Source organism: Paralichthys olivaceus, chromosome 3 (assembly GCF_024713975.1).
Source record: "Paralichthys olivaceus isolate ysfri-2021 chromosome 3, ASM2471397v2, whole genome shotgun sequence".
Lineage (NCBI taxonomy): Eukaryota > Metazoa > Chordata > Actinopteri > Pleuronectiformes > Paralichthyidae > Paralichthys > Paralichthys olivaceus.
In genome coordinates, this window is record NC_091095.1 from 17,276,746 (window position 1) to 17,291,913 (window position 15,168).

The following is a 15,168-nucleotide window of genomic DNA, read 5'->3' on the forward strand; positions in this document are numbered from 1 at the left end:
CTCATCAAGGTTAACAAGCCAAGTGGAGCCATACCATGTCTTCTGTCACAAACCTGCAGCTGTGATCTTATAGACCGGACCACAGCTTGAGCCGTCCTGTGCTGTGATCTGGCATTTAGGTGCCAGCCTTTTATGTACAAACCAAAGGAAGAAACAAATCCTCTACAATAGTCTGTTGTGCAGCCTAATGCCTGGAATTCAGTGATTTACACCTTTTAAAAGTAATTTGTGGCTTTTATAATTAATACACACAGGGCCATGTTAAATATCTGTGTTATTATTATTTTGCTTTTATTTGGTACATTAGTGATTTATATTAACAATTTCTTAAAAAGTATCATAGCAAATTCTATTATAACACAGCAACAAAAAGTGAGAAATGCAAGTGGAAATAATTTTCCTGACTCTGGGATGCAAAGATATTCAGAAGACAAAGATCAAATAAAAAGCATCACAACAAAGCATACTGTGCGTCACAGTGTGAAAGTACTGAACAGTTCAGACAGAAGTGAGTGGAATCAGTTTACCTCAAAGAGTTTACACATCTTCCTTCAACCTGCTCAGGGACTGTAGATCTAAAGAATCTAATATACCTACATCAAATTGATTGGTTAATTAATGTGTGCTGCCCCTTATTGATGAATATATACATAATTTGTGTAAAGTAGTCAGTTTGTGTGTTGTTTGTCAATGCAGTTGCAGAACCTAATTGTGATAAAGGACAATGCAGATCTTTACTCTGAACATTGGGTCCGTATTTGCACAATAGAAAGAAATGAAAGATAGATGCAAATCAGATATTGTTGTGAATGTGTTAATACTATGAAAATATATTCACTTTTGCAATTGTGGCTCTTGGGTATGGGACATGGTGATATGTTGTTATGAACATCCTCAATCAAATCTTTTTATCTCATCTGTTGAGCAGATGGTCACATTGTTAATTCTTTTTCCTTTTTGTCTTTCTTCTCTTCTTGGTCTTTTACTTTAACTTTCTTTAAATCACCTGTCTTTCTTGTGTTCACCTTTAACCCTCATGCCTGTGCTGCCCTCTCCCTTTCTGCACTGACCTCTCTAATTCCTGCTCTCTCTGTTCTCCTTTCCTCCACTTCACTGCTTTAATCTCTTCTCCCCTCTCCCCACCTCTGCTCCAGGACGGCTCCTGTAATGGTCTCCAGCACTACGCCGCTTTAGGCAGGGATGTGATTGGTGCCACATCAGTCAATCTCATGCCCTGTGACTTGCCCCAGGATGTGTACAGCGGAGTAGCACAGCAGGTCAGCACCAGTGGGCAGTTTTTGTGGTTTGGGTCATTTTTGTTCCTCTTCTTTGAAATGCTTGTTGGAAGGTGCACAAAAGAAATGAACCGTGGTTGATTTCAGTTGCAAGGCACGTTGCACTTGCTCAGCGGTTAATATTAAGATGACTCACTCGATCCCATAGTGAGTGACAGACAGATGACTGAGAATATATTTCAAGTTTCTCACTTTAGGTGCCACTTTTAAAAGTGCTCTGTCTCTAAGTCATTGCATCAGAGCGCACTGAGGGGAGACAGCCTAGCGCAGTGAGGGGAGGCAGCCTACCACATCCGAGGGCTCAAAGGGCAAATCTGCATACAATGATATCAGAAGGTCCCAGCAAGCAGTGAACACACTTCTTTTATAGAGAAACAATTTGAAGTTAATTGCGATGTTCTGACATTGCATATCCTGAGAACTGTTCATCTTATTGTCTTCACACTTGGTGTAATTTTAAGGGCTCAAGGAAGTGTAGTGTCAAATTTGGTGCGATTTGGACATGTGATACATTCAATATTAATAAAAAACTTTAAATAATCAGATGACCAGCGCTCTGTAACAGGCAGTGTACCTTCAGTCACCGAGTCGAACATGTTTTCTTCTACATCCTCAGATAAACCACAAGAGTGGTCAGCGACTGGGTCAACATTGCCACAAGATCATTTTGATGATTTGAGTTTTTTTAATGTCACCATTTCGGACTGACACAGACATTCACAGGTGCTGATCTCTGTTATGGCATCAACATTCATAGAATCACTTCCTCTTATGCACATGTTTAGTCATTCTTTCTGCTGCTGCAGTGCCTTTTATCAAGCTGAATTACGGAGCTCGTATTTTGAAGTGTTGTGAAGATTATGTCGAATGCATTACTGACCTGTGGCTCACTAATGACAAGGAATAATTCTGAAATAAGCCTGAGGGAATTACCCCAGGACAAGCAAACAAGCCATTCCAAACAGGCAGGTGTAGAACAGGCATTTCTCTAGTATTTATAATTCGTCAAATCATCCACTTTTGGGCCACACTGTCACAGATCTTAATGATTTTCCTTATGCTGATTTGCATCATGCATCAGCTTGCCAAATTTCATTAAGATTTGTGATGGTGCAGCCCAAAAGTTTGATGATTTGACTCAGAATGACCCATTTATTCTTAGATAATACTGTTAATTTGCAGGCTTGTGAAATAGCGAACTACCTGGGAAAATAAATACTGTTTACTTGCAAAGTTAAGCTGTACAATAAACAACACTGGCAATTCATATTACTTGAGAATGCAGTGATTAAAGTTCTCCTCTGCAACAACAGATTTCCGGATTCCAGAGAGTGTGAAGGGTCTGCCTGCAGGACTCCTCTTTGCATTTGCTGTCCTGACAGTGGAGCTGATGTAAGAGCAGAGCCTGCTCCGGAAGCAACCCCACAGAGGAGCCCTGCAGGCAGACCGTCATGCAGAGAAGCCCAGTGTGATATCAGTGTAGATCTGAAGAGAAGCAAAAACTAAGGGGGTGGGGGGGCCCACAACCGTTAGATGTAGAACATAAGCTGTTTGAACAGTTAACTGACAGTTAATTACGCAAAAAGTAAATATTTATGAAGGATAATGGTGTGTAGCTAAACATCATTCACTTATACCTCAGCTGCCTCTGCCATTTTAAAATGAAAACCTATGGGAAGTTACTTGGACTTTGGAATGCCAAAAATATGTTTTTACCGGCCCTTCAGTTTCTTTACTGGCTCTCCTTGTGTGCCTTTAACCACACGAGAGTGCTACTTGTTTGTCACGAGACTGAGCTCATTGGCCAATCACAACAATATAAATACGGTTTGACATTCTAGACTAATGCTAAAGCATGTACTCTAATTAATCTGTCAACTGAGAGACAGAATATAACAAATTACTTGCTAAATTAATTTCACACAGAAGTAGATATTTGCTGGCATCGTTCTCAAAGATACTATAAATAAGTAATTATTTAGTTAACCAAGAAAATAATGTACAAATGTGTTTCAGGTGGAAGAGTTCCGAGCTCAGGATGCAGAGAATGGTGTGAAGATCGCCAAGATCCTGGACGGCTTCATCAGCAGAAAGGTGGTCAAACAGACGGTCATGACTGTGGTGTACGGGGTTACACGCTATGGGGGACGCCTCCAGATAGAGAAGAGACTGAAGGAGATTGATGAGTTCCCCAAGGTACGGTGGTGGTGGTGGTGGAGGAGCAGTGTGATGTCCGTGGCTGAGGGGCTTCCCTCAAACAATGTACTGTTTTATTTTTAGCACAGCATCAGTGTGGTATGATAGACTGGCCTCGTAGCACAGGAACATCTCCATTTGGGGCTCATGTTACACTGGCCTCTCAGGCTATGGATTAACACACACACACACACACACACACACACACACACACACATACACACACATACACACACACACACATACACACACATACACACACACACACACACACACACACACACACACACACACAGAGCCCAGATGGACTTGTATTGAAGTACAAGGTCTCCTCTACTGAGGTGTATCCTCCTTTCATATCATTGCCCCAATTGTCCTCTTTGGCTGCATTTACATTATGCTATATGCATTCCAGCAACTAACCACAATAATTTTGGACTAAGCCTCGGATACAGCCATGATGTTTCTGGAAAATTCAATAGGGCCAGACTTTGGTTTTGGTGGAACACTTGCAGGTATAGAGGTGATCACTGCCTTTAAAATGGGCAATTCTCTGCAAAGAAAATACCATAAATAAGACGTGTGTCGACAGTGTGATGTCACAATCCCAATCTTCGCATAACGTTTAAAAGAGAGAAAATCCACACCTAAAGTTTCTGTTTAAGAGAGAACAGAGTTGAAACATGCAACCAAGAGCAGGTTAACACCCCCATCGACATCCAGTGGGTTAGCTTTGTTTGATTTCGATTTGTTCCAACACTGTCTCTAAGCAATAATAATAATAATAATAATAAAATGATGCAATAACAGAACCTTTTAAATCTAATTTTTGTCAAATCTATGTACATATTATCTTTGTGCAGTGATATAACATATCGCATGGTTGAATTAGGGAGGCCTTGCGTGTAATACAGCAATATTACATTATTAGCAAATAATATTTGATATCCTCTTCACAGCCTCTCTGGATCTATTTTAAGTTAAAAACCATCACACTTTACAGTTTGGTTGGACATAAATGGTCCATTGATGGGCACACCCATTCTGTCAAATGACACCATGGCAGGAAAAGCTTATTATCAGCCCTTACAATAATCTCATTGTCTGTGTAGATGAGAAAGGCATGATCCCACTGTCAGTGTATCTACAATCTCACAGCCAGAGTATTATGCTAAATGACTTCTGCATAATTGTTTAAACTGGGAATCAGGGGGAGTGTAATTGTGACTGATTTCGGGAGATGGATGAGGGGGTGAGGCAGCTCCAATGGAGGGGGTGATCATATCTCTGTAATGACATGAGAAATGTGCCTTTTCCATCGTTTACTGTAACTCTTATCTTTTACTTTTGCATTATACATGAATATTATTGAATTATAGAGTCAAAAATGAGCTTCAAGTTTTATATTAACTTGTCTTCACTGTTTATAGCATTTGAATATACAAGCTTAATGATATGTTTTTTATTTTATTTCAGGAACATGTCTGGGATGCATCCCATTACCTGGTCCAGCTGGTGTTCACTGGCTTAAAAGAGATGTTTGAAGGGACCAGGGAGATTCAGGTGAGTTAACTACAATTGCACTCAGGAGAGTGCATACCAACACCAAGGCCCTACATTCCCCTAAAATTAATTTAAACCACACCAAATTGCACACTCTGATTAATATCAGTCCCCTAAACATGTCTGAAAGTTTTCATCAAGATTCACACACAGTTCTCTGAGGAATCAACACTTCACAGAAGCTTTTTTCCATGACCATGATTATGGACACTGAGAACACATATACTTGGGCTAACATGGATCTGATTATCTAAACAAGTTTTCCCTGACATCAAACTCACAGCACAGAACTAAACTAGCACTGACATTAGAACTTTTCCTCCTAATAAAACCACATTTCATCTTTCTGTTAAATTATTATAACATACACACACCATTTCTTACTACTGACCTAGTACTGCATATAGGCTGTTACTTCATTTTTATCAATGACTACTTCAGTATTACCGCAGCAACAACACCCATTCATCACATAGACTCCGTTTATAGATGTAGGACATGCACCTGGTATGAGATTGTACAGCACCTCCACAGACAAAGACTGGTGAGATAATAGAACCACTACCCACTGCTGGCGCGAGTGTCCTCTGGGGAATGTGTGTGCGGACAGACTCAGTCTCAGATGAAAAATTCCAGCCCCATCATGCTTCAGTGCCGACCTGATCTTCTTGTGCGAGTCTGTGTTAGTGTGTGTGCACCTGCTGCTTTCAAATAGGTCACATCCTCTTGTGTGTATTGTGAGTAGGGCGGGGGTAGCTGATCAGTTGCTGGTGCTGTCACCCCTGACCTTTGCCCCCACATTGATGAACATAGGTTCATTTCTGTCTTATTCTCTCAAAACAGATATTCATTCCCTACAAATCAGTCACTGTCCACACTTGATCCTCCCTCTTCTTCTTATCAGTCTGTTGATTGATCAGTCTCTCCAGTGATCTCTCTATTTAATCTCTCTCCTGTTTCTTTGCATTCACGCTATCTTCATTTCATTGAGCGTGGGAATATGCCGACGGCAGGTGATGATGAATACAGCCGCTTTGGGCCAGACTGCTGGAGTTGATAGGATGTATTTATCTTTCCTACAGCTCAGTATGAATGAGTGTGTGTGTGTGTGTGTGTGTTTTGTTTATAGTGTATGAGGACGAAGGCACATGCGGGACATTAATTCCACTTGTGGAGACAGACTGTGCCAGACATGTCTTTTGTAAACAATACTGTTGCACTTGCCATTTTTAGAACAAGCAACAAACTTCTTACCTGTTCCTCAAGTTTGCATCCATTGTATGCAGCAGTTTTAAGAAGTAACAGACCTAAATGCATCAATCATCTGTTGGTACTGTGGAGGAGAGGTTTGTTGTTCCAAATGCACCTTAGTCCTTTATATTTATAGTCTGATTTATTCGGTCCTTGACCAAACACACCATGAAAACTTGATCGTACAACTGTCTGATTTGAGTGAAAGGGACTTTATTGCTCTTACATACTCATGAACACACTCTCAATAGGCAGAACACAAAGGGCGGGTTCTCACTCTCTATAACAGTGAAGTGCATTGAATATGTTATATATTCCTCAATCAAGTGTGTGTCATCACTACCTGTGCTGTCATCCTTCTATTGTAGGATTGGCTGACAGAGAGCGCCAGACTCATCTCCAAGTCTGGTCACACTGTGCAGTGGGTGACACCCCTGGGTTTACCCATCATTCAGCCTTACCATCGCACACGCAGCCAAATGGTAAGTCGACATGTATTGGTTTTCTTTACTAATCTCTCTAAAGTGAGGTCCAAATAAATTTGTACACACACTGTATATGGGAAGCATAGATTGTATATCAAGATGGACGGCACATCTCCACTTCCTCCTGTTGTACAAAAATGAAGTTGAAATATCCTGGAGACTGACTGGCAATCGTGGGTCAGTCTCAGCTGTCGATCAAGAGGTGTCACCCTGTTTATATAGCATGTGTGAAAAAATAACTACCTAAAATGACTTTGGAGAGATGTTCCTATATCAGCTTTGGCTATTCCTTCAATACTTCAGAAATGCCTCGGGCATTCTTCTCCTGGGCTCCAAAACAACAGTTGTGCTGTACTCCCAGTGGCAAGTACTGTTTTTCGAGCAATGAAGAAGAAGGGATTTGTGGTAGTATAGCATTTCCAGTGCTAGTTAAAATGTACTTAATTTGGCAATAGTTATCACTTCGAAAGTCTTACAACCAAGACAACATTGTGTGTTGTGTGACTCCTGTTTTCGAGGGGTGCTACTGGTGTTAGCAATAACAACACTAACAATCTCATAAAGCATTTGTAAAGATTTTAACTTGAGCCAGGCCTTACAACAATGAAAGCAATCATCACTTCCCTATAGGTTTAATAACAGACAGCTGTAAAAATACAAAAATAGGAAAATAAATCCGGAACTTTGTAATGTGACGTCAATGTCTCATCCAGTAATAGGTGATTTATAATGCATCTTTATATCGTGTTGTCTATCTTTATATAGAGCCTAATGTGAGTAGAATGAATCACATGGTTTCACACTTAATAATAACGTTTTGCTGGAGTTTTGTTTCATGAAGCTGAACTATTGGTGTAATCAGTTTTTTTTTTTAAACCCGTACAGTTGTTATAATTGATATCAACAGTCTGATGCACCACACACAATCTTTGTATGTCCAGCATAGTGTATGATAGACAGCATGGCCAATTGTAGGCCTGTCTATATTTCACTGTATTTTCAGAAATTAACCAGCTGACCTTTCTCTTGTTCTTTTCTTCTATCTTCACTTGTTTCTCATCCTCTTATTGTCTTTGTCTCAACATTTTCAATATTTCTAGAGCTGACCTTTTTGTGGCTAGCATTGTATCCACTTTTTGACGTGCTTCTCTACAGTATAAACAGTACTCATTAATCTCTCTCTTGACAAACTGACCAATATGTGCCAGATTTGTCTCATCATTTCCATGAGGCAGTGAGGGGTTTTGGATCGTCACTAAAACTATAATGATCATTCACAGTGAAATTTCCATTCATTATGTTTAATTGGAATTTGATGAAATTTCTGATGAAGCTGATAATAAATCAGGGATTCTGGTTTAATTACAAGAACAGGCATGCTTCTAATAGCTGTAAGCTAATGAGAACAAGATTTTTGTATCTACACAACCAGCCCGCAAATGTTGCTTCACTCTGATTTGTGTTAGATTACTGCCTGGGTGGAAAGGATGTGATTTGGGCGACTGCTCATGAGGTGGAGCAGGTCATCCACTAACCAGAAGATTATTGGTTCAATAATCACCTCCTTCATTTTGAATGCCGAGGGGTCCTTGGGCAAGGTATTGAATTCTAATATGACAGCTGTTCCTGCAGAGTGTGAATGGTGTGTGAAATAAAAAGCCTTATGAATAGAAGTGCTGTCTGAGTGTATGTGAATGGGTGAATGTGACTTGTAGTGGAAAGCTGTTAGAATGTTGAGACTAAAAAAGCTCTTAAAAAAACAGTCTACCCCAGGATCCCTAATCGGGAAAATAATTGGACATAAAAAATAAAAAAATCTAACTAACTTCTTCAAGTAAACATTGGGCTTATGAGACACAATTGAATGTAATTTTGAATTATAGTACTCACAACCCAGACCCTCTGTTCTTGCCATAAACAATCATGAGGAAAACCTCAAATAATAAATAATTCATCTCTTTCCTCTCTATCTTCCCCTGCATGAGGTGGCTGCAGGCTTCTTCAGACACGGTATAAATGTTCCTTTAGACTAAAAGGATTAATGGATACGTTTTTAAAGGTGAAAGGTTGATGTGACCTCACAAAACACAATTACATGGTCTGTATTTATATGTGTTTCAAGTCTTGATGACCACTCAAAGCGCTTTATGGTACAGTTTTGCCAATCACCCATTCACACACATTCCTTTCATGAATGTGATAATGTCATGAACACCCATCTGGAATTAAATTAAATCTGGCACAAACATTCAATTGGACTCAAGGATGACTTGGTTATATTTAAGTGGTCAGAGGGCAGGATCACTGTGTCCTTAAAAAACTATTTTTGCCTTGTAAACACGTTCTCCTGAGAATTATTTCAAATAGGCACCAATGTTCACTTAGACTCACATGCACTGATTAGATTCGGGTGGTCAAAGGTCAAGGTCTGGGTGGTTTCACAAAACATGTTTTTGGCCTCTTGAACATGATATCTCTAGTCTGCCTCAAGGTACATTTTTTCAGATTTTGACCAGTTGTCACTTGGACTCAAAGATAAACTGATTCGATTCGGGTGGTCAAAGGTCACAGTGACAAAATGAATGTAGACTGAAACTGTACTGGTTGGTGGAGTCATACAGTTTCCTTTTCTTTTGCTCCACATTAAATCCAACCACTTTAAACAAGTATTACCTCAGTATTCTCGATTTCCTGGATTATCATGGCTTTCCAGGTCTTGATAGGTTTGCTGTAGGAGTGCACCACTGATTAAGCAGTGTGATTGTTGTGAGTGGCCCAGCTTTAATGGAGCTGAACAACATCTCTGGAGTTGTTTGTCACTATGTAGATCCTGACAGTAGCACGTCTCTGAGATAGCATGTCTGTGTGCCAGCAGCTCTGCAGATAATGTGCCTGAGCCTGTGCGTGTGCGTGCGTGCGTGCGTGTGTGTGTGTGTGTCCATTCCATGGACACACACATGGATGTGATTGTGTGATATTATATAAGACCAATTCTGACCTCTGATATCCTAGAGCTCATTAACGAAGGAAAGGAGACAGACATATAGCATATGATGCCAAGCACTGGTAGACATCCAGTTTGTAGGCTGACCCAGTGAGCTGCCTGCTCCGTGAGTATGACATCCAGCAGATTAGACTGGAGGGGTTATGACACCTCAGAAGCAGGTAAAAGAGAGCGAGGGTGACAGATGGTGGATCCCCTGAAGGTGAAGCTCTCTCTGTGGATGTAGATCTGCTTCTTTTAATAAATGAATGAAGAGATGACTTCATGGGAGGATGAGGTGTTAACTTGGGTCTCACTGATAACTTTTTTCATCCCCTGCAATAATTCTCTAATCCAGTTGCATCACCGAGCAACAAAAATGAAACAAGCTCGCTGAAAGGTCACCCTTTCCCTGCATAGCTGGATTAAATTCAATCTCTCCCTCTTCTCTCTGCCTCTTAAATCCAAGGCCACAGTGTTTCGGAGGGTCGTTAGTAATTAGACTCGAGATCGAGTGGTAAGAAAATCAAAAAGAAGCTACAGTAGCATCACATAGTCAGACTGGAGTGTGTTTGCATGTGAGTGTATCTCTGGGTTTTTGTGTTGGTAGTTTCCAGTGTGCACACTCCGACCTGTGTAATGGAGTTTTTTCCACGACTGATGCGAGGTGAGGAAATTAGAGTAGGATGGAGTAGCTGAATGGAGCATGAACATACATCAGGGAGGATGCCTAACAGGATTTGGAGATACTAATCGGATCAGAGGTCACTCTGGCTCAGATTTCCTGTTTATTTTTTTATCTCCCCTCACAGGCAAGGTTACAGTGAAATCTGGCTCTCAGCGGATGGTGACACACGGGAGTCATCAGCTGGATTGGCTGGATTTGACTGGATTTGTGAAAGCTTGTGATCTAATGTCCTCTATGTGGAAAGAATCACTTTAAGTTACTTTGGGTTTTGTTTCTAATGTCTCTGGACATTAATGTTCGGTAAATAATTTCTTTATAGTTTAGTACGAAACAGTCTTTTTTTAGTCGGTTTGAAGATGTATTTCTTACATGTTGCTACCCCTCTGAACACATGACATGCGCTGTCATGCTTGGCTTTGTATCAAAGCAGAATTACAGCGGACTCGAAGAAGGTCTCAGGTCCTTTACAATAAGTATGTAGAATGTCTTTTTATTATAGTTAAGGGAAAGTATGTTATTCCAAATGGCAATGTAATGCCCTGCATACCTCCTTTTGCCTTGGATTAGAAATAACACCTCAGTGGTAACATGATGTGTTGATTCTGCAAAATCTTGTGCCATTTTGGGGTGTAAAAATAAAATGCAGTTTGAATAAGGTAGAAAAGAAAAGTTTGCTAGAAAGGTCTGGAAAAGGCCAGTGAAACGTTGGCGATGCTCAGGGGTGTGTGTGACTGTTAGTCTCCAGCTGTTTGCATCTTTCTCCTGGGGGAGAATGAGAGGACCAAGCGACCCAGAACAGCAGAGAAAAGGAGTGTGAGGTGTAGATGACAGCTGTGTCATTAACCACAATGTGATGAATGGGGATTCCCCCCTCTTGGCAGCATGGCTAACATGTGGTTACTGATGGCTTTTGTATCTGTGACCATCTGTAAACTCTCAGGTGATGTCGACGGCAGGAGCCTATTCCCCACACACTCACAGCGGGGTGAGCCAAGGTCTCGCTCATCACAGCCTCAGGGTCTGAGTAAGAGCTTGTACACAGATCATTCTCATATTTATTATCATGAACAGGACTATAGCATACGGCAGTGACCTCAATTACACCATGTCAGACCATTACTCACATCTAAGCAACCTTCATTCCTCTCTCACTGCCTTTTATGTTGCGTTCTCTCCACTCCCACCATCCAAACGATCTGTTAAGGACACAAATTTAGGATGTTAAGAGCGAAGTGATGGACAGATCTCCTCAAAAGCCCTCCCTGAGCAATGATGGATGAGATAGCAGCCGTGGCAGAAACTAATGGTGTTTCTCCACACTACGCTTCTATTTTAAAACCATCTCTTGATAATTGTGTGATTCTGTCATTCATCACACAGCGACCTTTAGGCAATCGACTGGAACCACCAAACCAGATAGCATGAACACCTGTCACTTTAATCCCTTTCTATCTGTGCCTTCTTATATACAGTACATGTGGCTATTAAAATCTGTATGAGTTTTAATTTTACAAGACGTCTGTCACACAGTAATCTGTTCCTGATATACATTCATCCAACTTTAATATGAATCAGATAAGGTGTTAAAAAAAATATAATCTTTAACAATATCTTAATGCATTTGAGTAAACACAGTTATATTCATAAGGTGTTTTTATTGTACAGTTTTTAGCAGCATGGCTCTCAGGACGGCAGAGTGAGTTGATTGATTGATTCGTCCAGACTGAAACACAACCACCACAAATGTTTTCTGGAAAAATTCACTCAATTATTAGGGAATATAAGAAAATCTGGAATTATGATGTTCTTTCATATCTGTCTTAATTCGTAATGGTCTTAAAAGTCTTAAGTTTAACTTCTTGAAACCTGATCTAAATTTACCATAAGTGTCACCTGACATTATGAATGGAGGTCTTATTGGCCCATTTTCCAACTCAAGTTTTCACCTCTGCTTACTTTGCTGAAATCAATAACCAGAATCTTTGAGTCAAGAGCACATCCCACATGAAGTGTTTGTATTCCAGCTTTCCAGAAGGTCATTACAGACCCACAATGAAGCTGAATGGGCAGTTGTGAGAGTGCAAAAATCCAGTGAGAAGCAAAACAGATCAAAATAAGAGGTGACTGCACATTTGCACCAAACACAAGGTTATTAAAGGCTCCTGAGTGTCAAAATGCAGCAACAGCAACAAAATCATAAAATTAGTCTGTGGCTGAAAAAAACAACCAACAACTGATATGAGCTGAATCACAGATTTTCTTCCCATCCATACTCCCCCAGGACGTGTAAAACCTTCAACTCTAACCACGGAGCCACGATGCTGCTCGGTATGAATTGATTTTACCTAAATACAAGCAGTAGACTGCAAATCTTTCCTCATGCAATATCATTGACAATTCGTGAAAAAGACAGGCACGTAATATGTTCATAGGTAAATCATGTTCTCAACAGTATCAATATCCAATGGGTTTTTTTTTTATTCATAAAAATACTTACAGTACTCAGAGTGTAGATATAATTGTAGAGCTCAGAACTTGCTTAATTGAAATGGTAAAAATATTTCTACTTTCAATAAGTAGAAAAGAAAATGTGTTCTGGCAGAGTCACAGTATCAGAAACATGGACTGTAGATATGTTAGTGTACACTGAATGAAAGCAAACACACAAATGGGATGTGCTCCCTTAACAAGGAGTTGGCCTCCTGATGCCAGTCATATCTCTTAGATAGTAGCCCGTCGTTCCCACCCTGGCACAGTTTCAGGGGTCAGTGAAAGACTGCCCCCGCTGCAGAAACCTCGGCTCGGCTCACTGAATAGACCCCTCAAGGTCTGGTAGATTAGAGTGATAAGTCTTCTCTCCATTAAGAACTACTGTAACGGTTATAGTGTCGAGAGAGAGCATAAAACTCCCATTGTGAATGTATTGGCAAATAAGTCTATGTACACAAATGGGTCTATTGGAGTTGTTTTTAGAATTTGTTGTCTATATAGAAACTGCTAAGATTGTGCTATGGATGAGGTAATATGTTGTGCTCTTTGCCCGCTTCTTATTTTCCTTCCATCAGTTAAATACCCTCATAAATAACTATAGCTGCTTTCAGACATGCACTGAAGTCTTTGGAGACCATCAGGACCAACACCAGTGTTGTTGTGCTGCCATTTGCCAGAATTTATGTGTTCCAAAAATGTTCCTGTTGTTGTGAACACATCTGACCTGGACAATCTCCTGCTGTGTTTTTCATATGTTAAAGACAAACATAGGTTCAAGTTCATGTTTGAAAACACCTATACCGTTACCACCTACTTTTACTCGGCTGCACTTTTGTGGCATACTGCTAATACTTGAGCTCCAACTTTCCCCTCAGCCTGAAAGTGCATCACCATAAACTCTCTATAGCTCCTGTCCTGTTCACCTGGGAATACATATGTGTGGGGTTGCTTATACTTTCTTAATGCAATGCAGTTTTGTTTTAAACGAGTCGTAAGTGTGCGACATAGCAGAAAGAGGGATCATTCTAAACTCTAAACTAATGGTATAGGTTAACCCAAAAGCGAAGAAGCAAAGGAGGGGTGGGGGTTTAGATTATGAGATCACCATCAAAGATTCACTGTTTATTTTAGGTGAGTGTCATTTTTCCTGGAAATCTCCTTTTCATGGAATATTTACAGAAACTAGTAAAGAGATCAAGTTTTGTTGGGTGTGTCACTGTGAAGTGCATAGCAGAATGTTTACTCCAGAGCAGTTCACAAAACTCTTCACCCAAAAGCAGCACAATGCAGTTCCCTCAAGTGTTGCTGTAAATTAACAGATAAAACAATTGAACCCAAGAGATGCCATGACATCAGGTAGAATTTCAAAGTATCTTTTCTAATCCACAAAAACTAGCCACTATACAACCACAGCTCTTTCCTTTAGTGAAGCTGAGTTGAACCTTTGAACCACTGTCTCAGCTTTTATGGTTCAAGTCTCCTGCGTTTCAGTGGCACCTGGCTCCCTGTGGTCACTGACCTAAATAAGCATCTGCTAAACTGAACGTGGATGGATGAATAGCAGGATGGATGTAATTCTTTGGTTAACCAAGCATTAGTAAATTAATTTCCTTTTCATTAGTTCTTGGCAGGTAGCCTGAGAACCCACCATGATGATTGTAAATTTAAAGTTTTAAAGAGAGGTCTGCTGAATGTAAAATGCATCTTTAGCAATGAACTATAATACAAGTTGGGAATTCATATTTTTTGCTATGTATTTTAAGGGCTTGTGTGGAAATAAACTAATTTTCTGCATTAAATAATACATTAAAATCTCACGTTTAACCCATTGTGTTATCCTCCTAACTTTCTTGATACCCAATGGTTTGTTTTCATGAACATGTTGCTTCAAAGTAAAAGAAAAATATGTATTTCCACATTATAATAGTCTCTGAAACGATTAGTTAACTCAGAAATTATGAATCATCATTTTATACTTGACTTAACTCTTTACAGCTCCGGTTTCTCCTCTGTGATGTTAAACTGAGCATTTTAGGGTTTTGTCTTTTGTGTACATTTTTAAATAAACAAATAAATAATTGTTTTATCAAGAAAAAAAATTGTCGGATTACTCAACACTTTGGTTTATTTAGTGACATCTTAAGCCTTGGCATACCATGTTTTCATGACTGAAATGAATAGCAAATTTGTTTATCATTTAATATGCATTGTCCTTCA

General features: G+C 39.9%; 1 protein-coding gene across 1 annotated transcript in view; it reads left to right on the forward strand.

Moving 5' to 3' along the window:
- polrmt (polymerase (RNA) mitochondrial (DNA directed)) overlaps positions 1–15,168 on the forward strand; it is a 45,036-nt gene that overhangs the window by 19,169 nt on the left and 10,699 nt on the right. The window contains exons 12-15 of the mRNA XM_020081344.2: positions 1,155–1,277; positions 3,312–3,491; positions 4,968–5,054; positions 6,674–6,787. Coding sequence (XP_019936903.2) covers positions 1,155–1,277; positions 3,312–3,491; positions 4,968–5,054; positions 6,674–6,787 — 504 coding nt within the window. The remainder of the gene's footprint in view (positions 1–1,154; positions 1,278–3,311; positions 3,492–4,967; positions 5,055–6,673; positions 6,788–15,168) is intronic.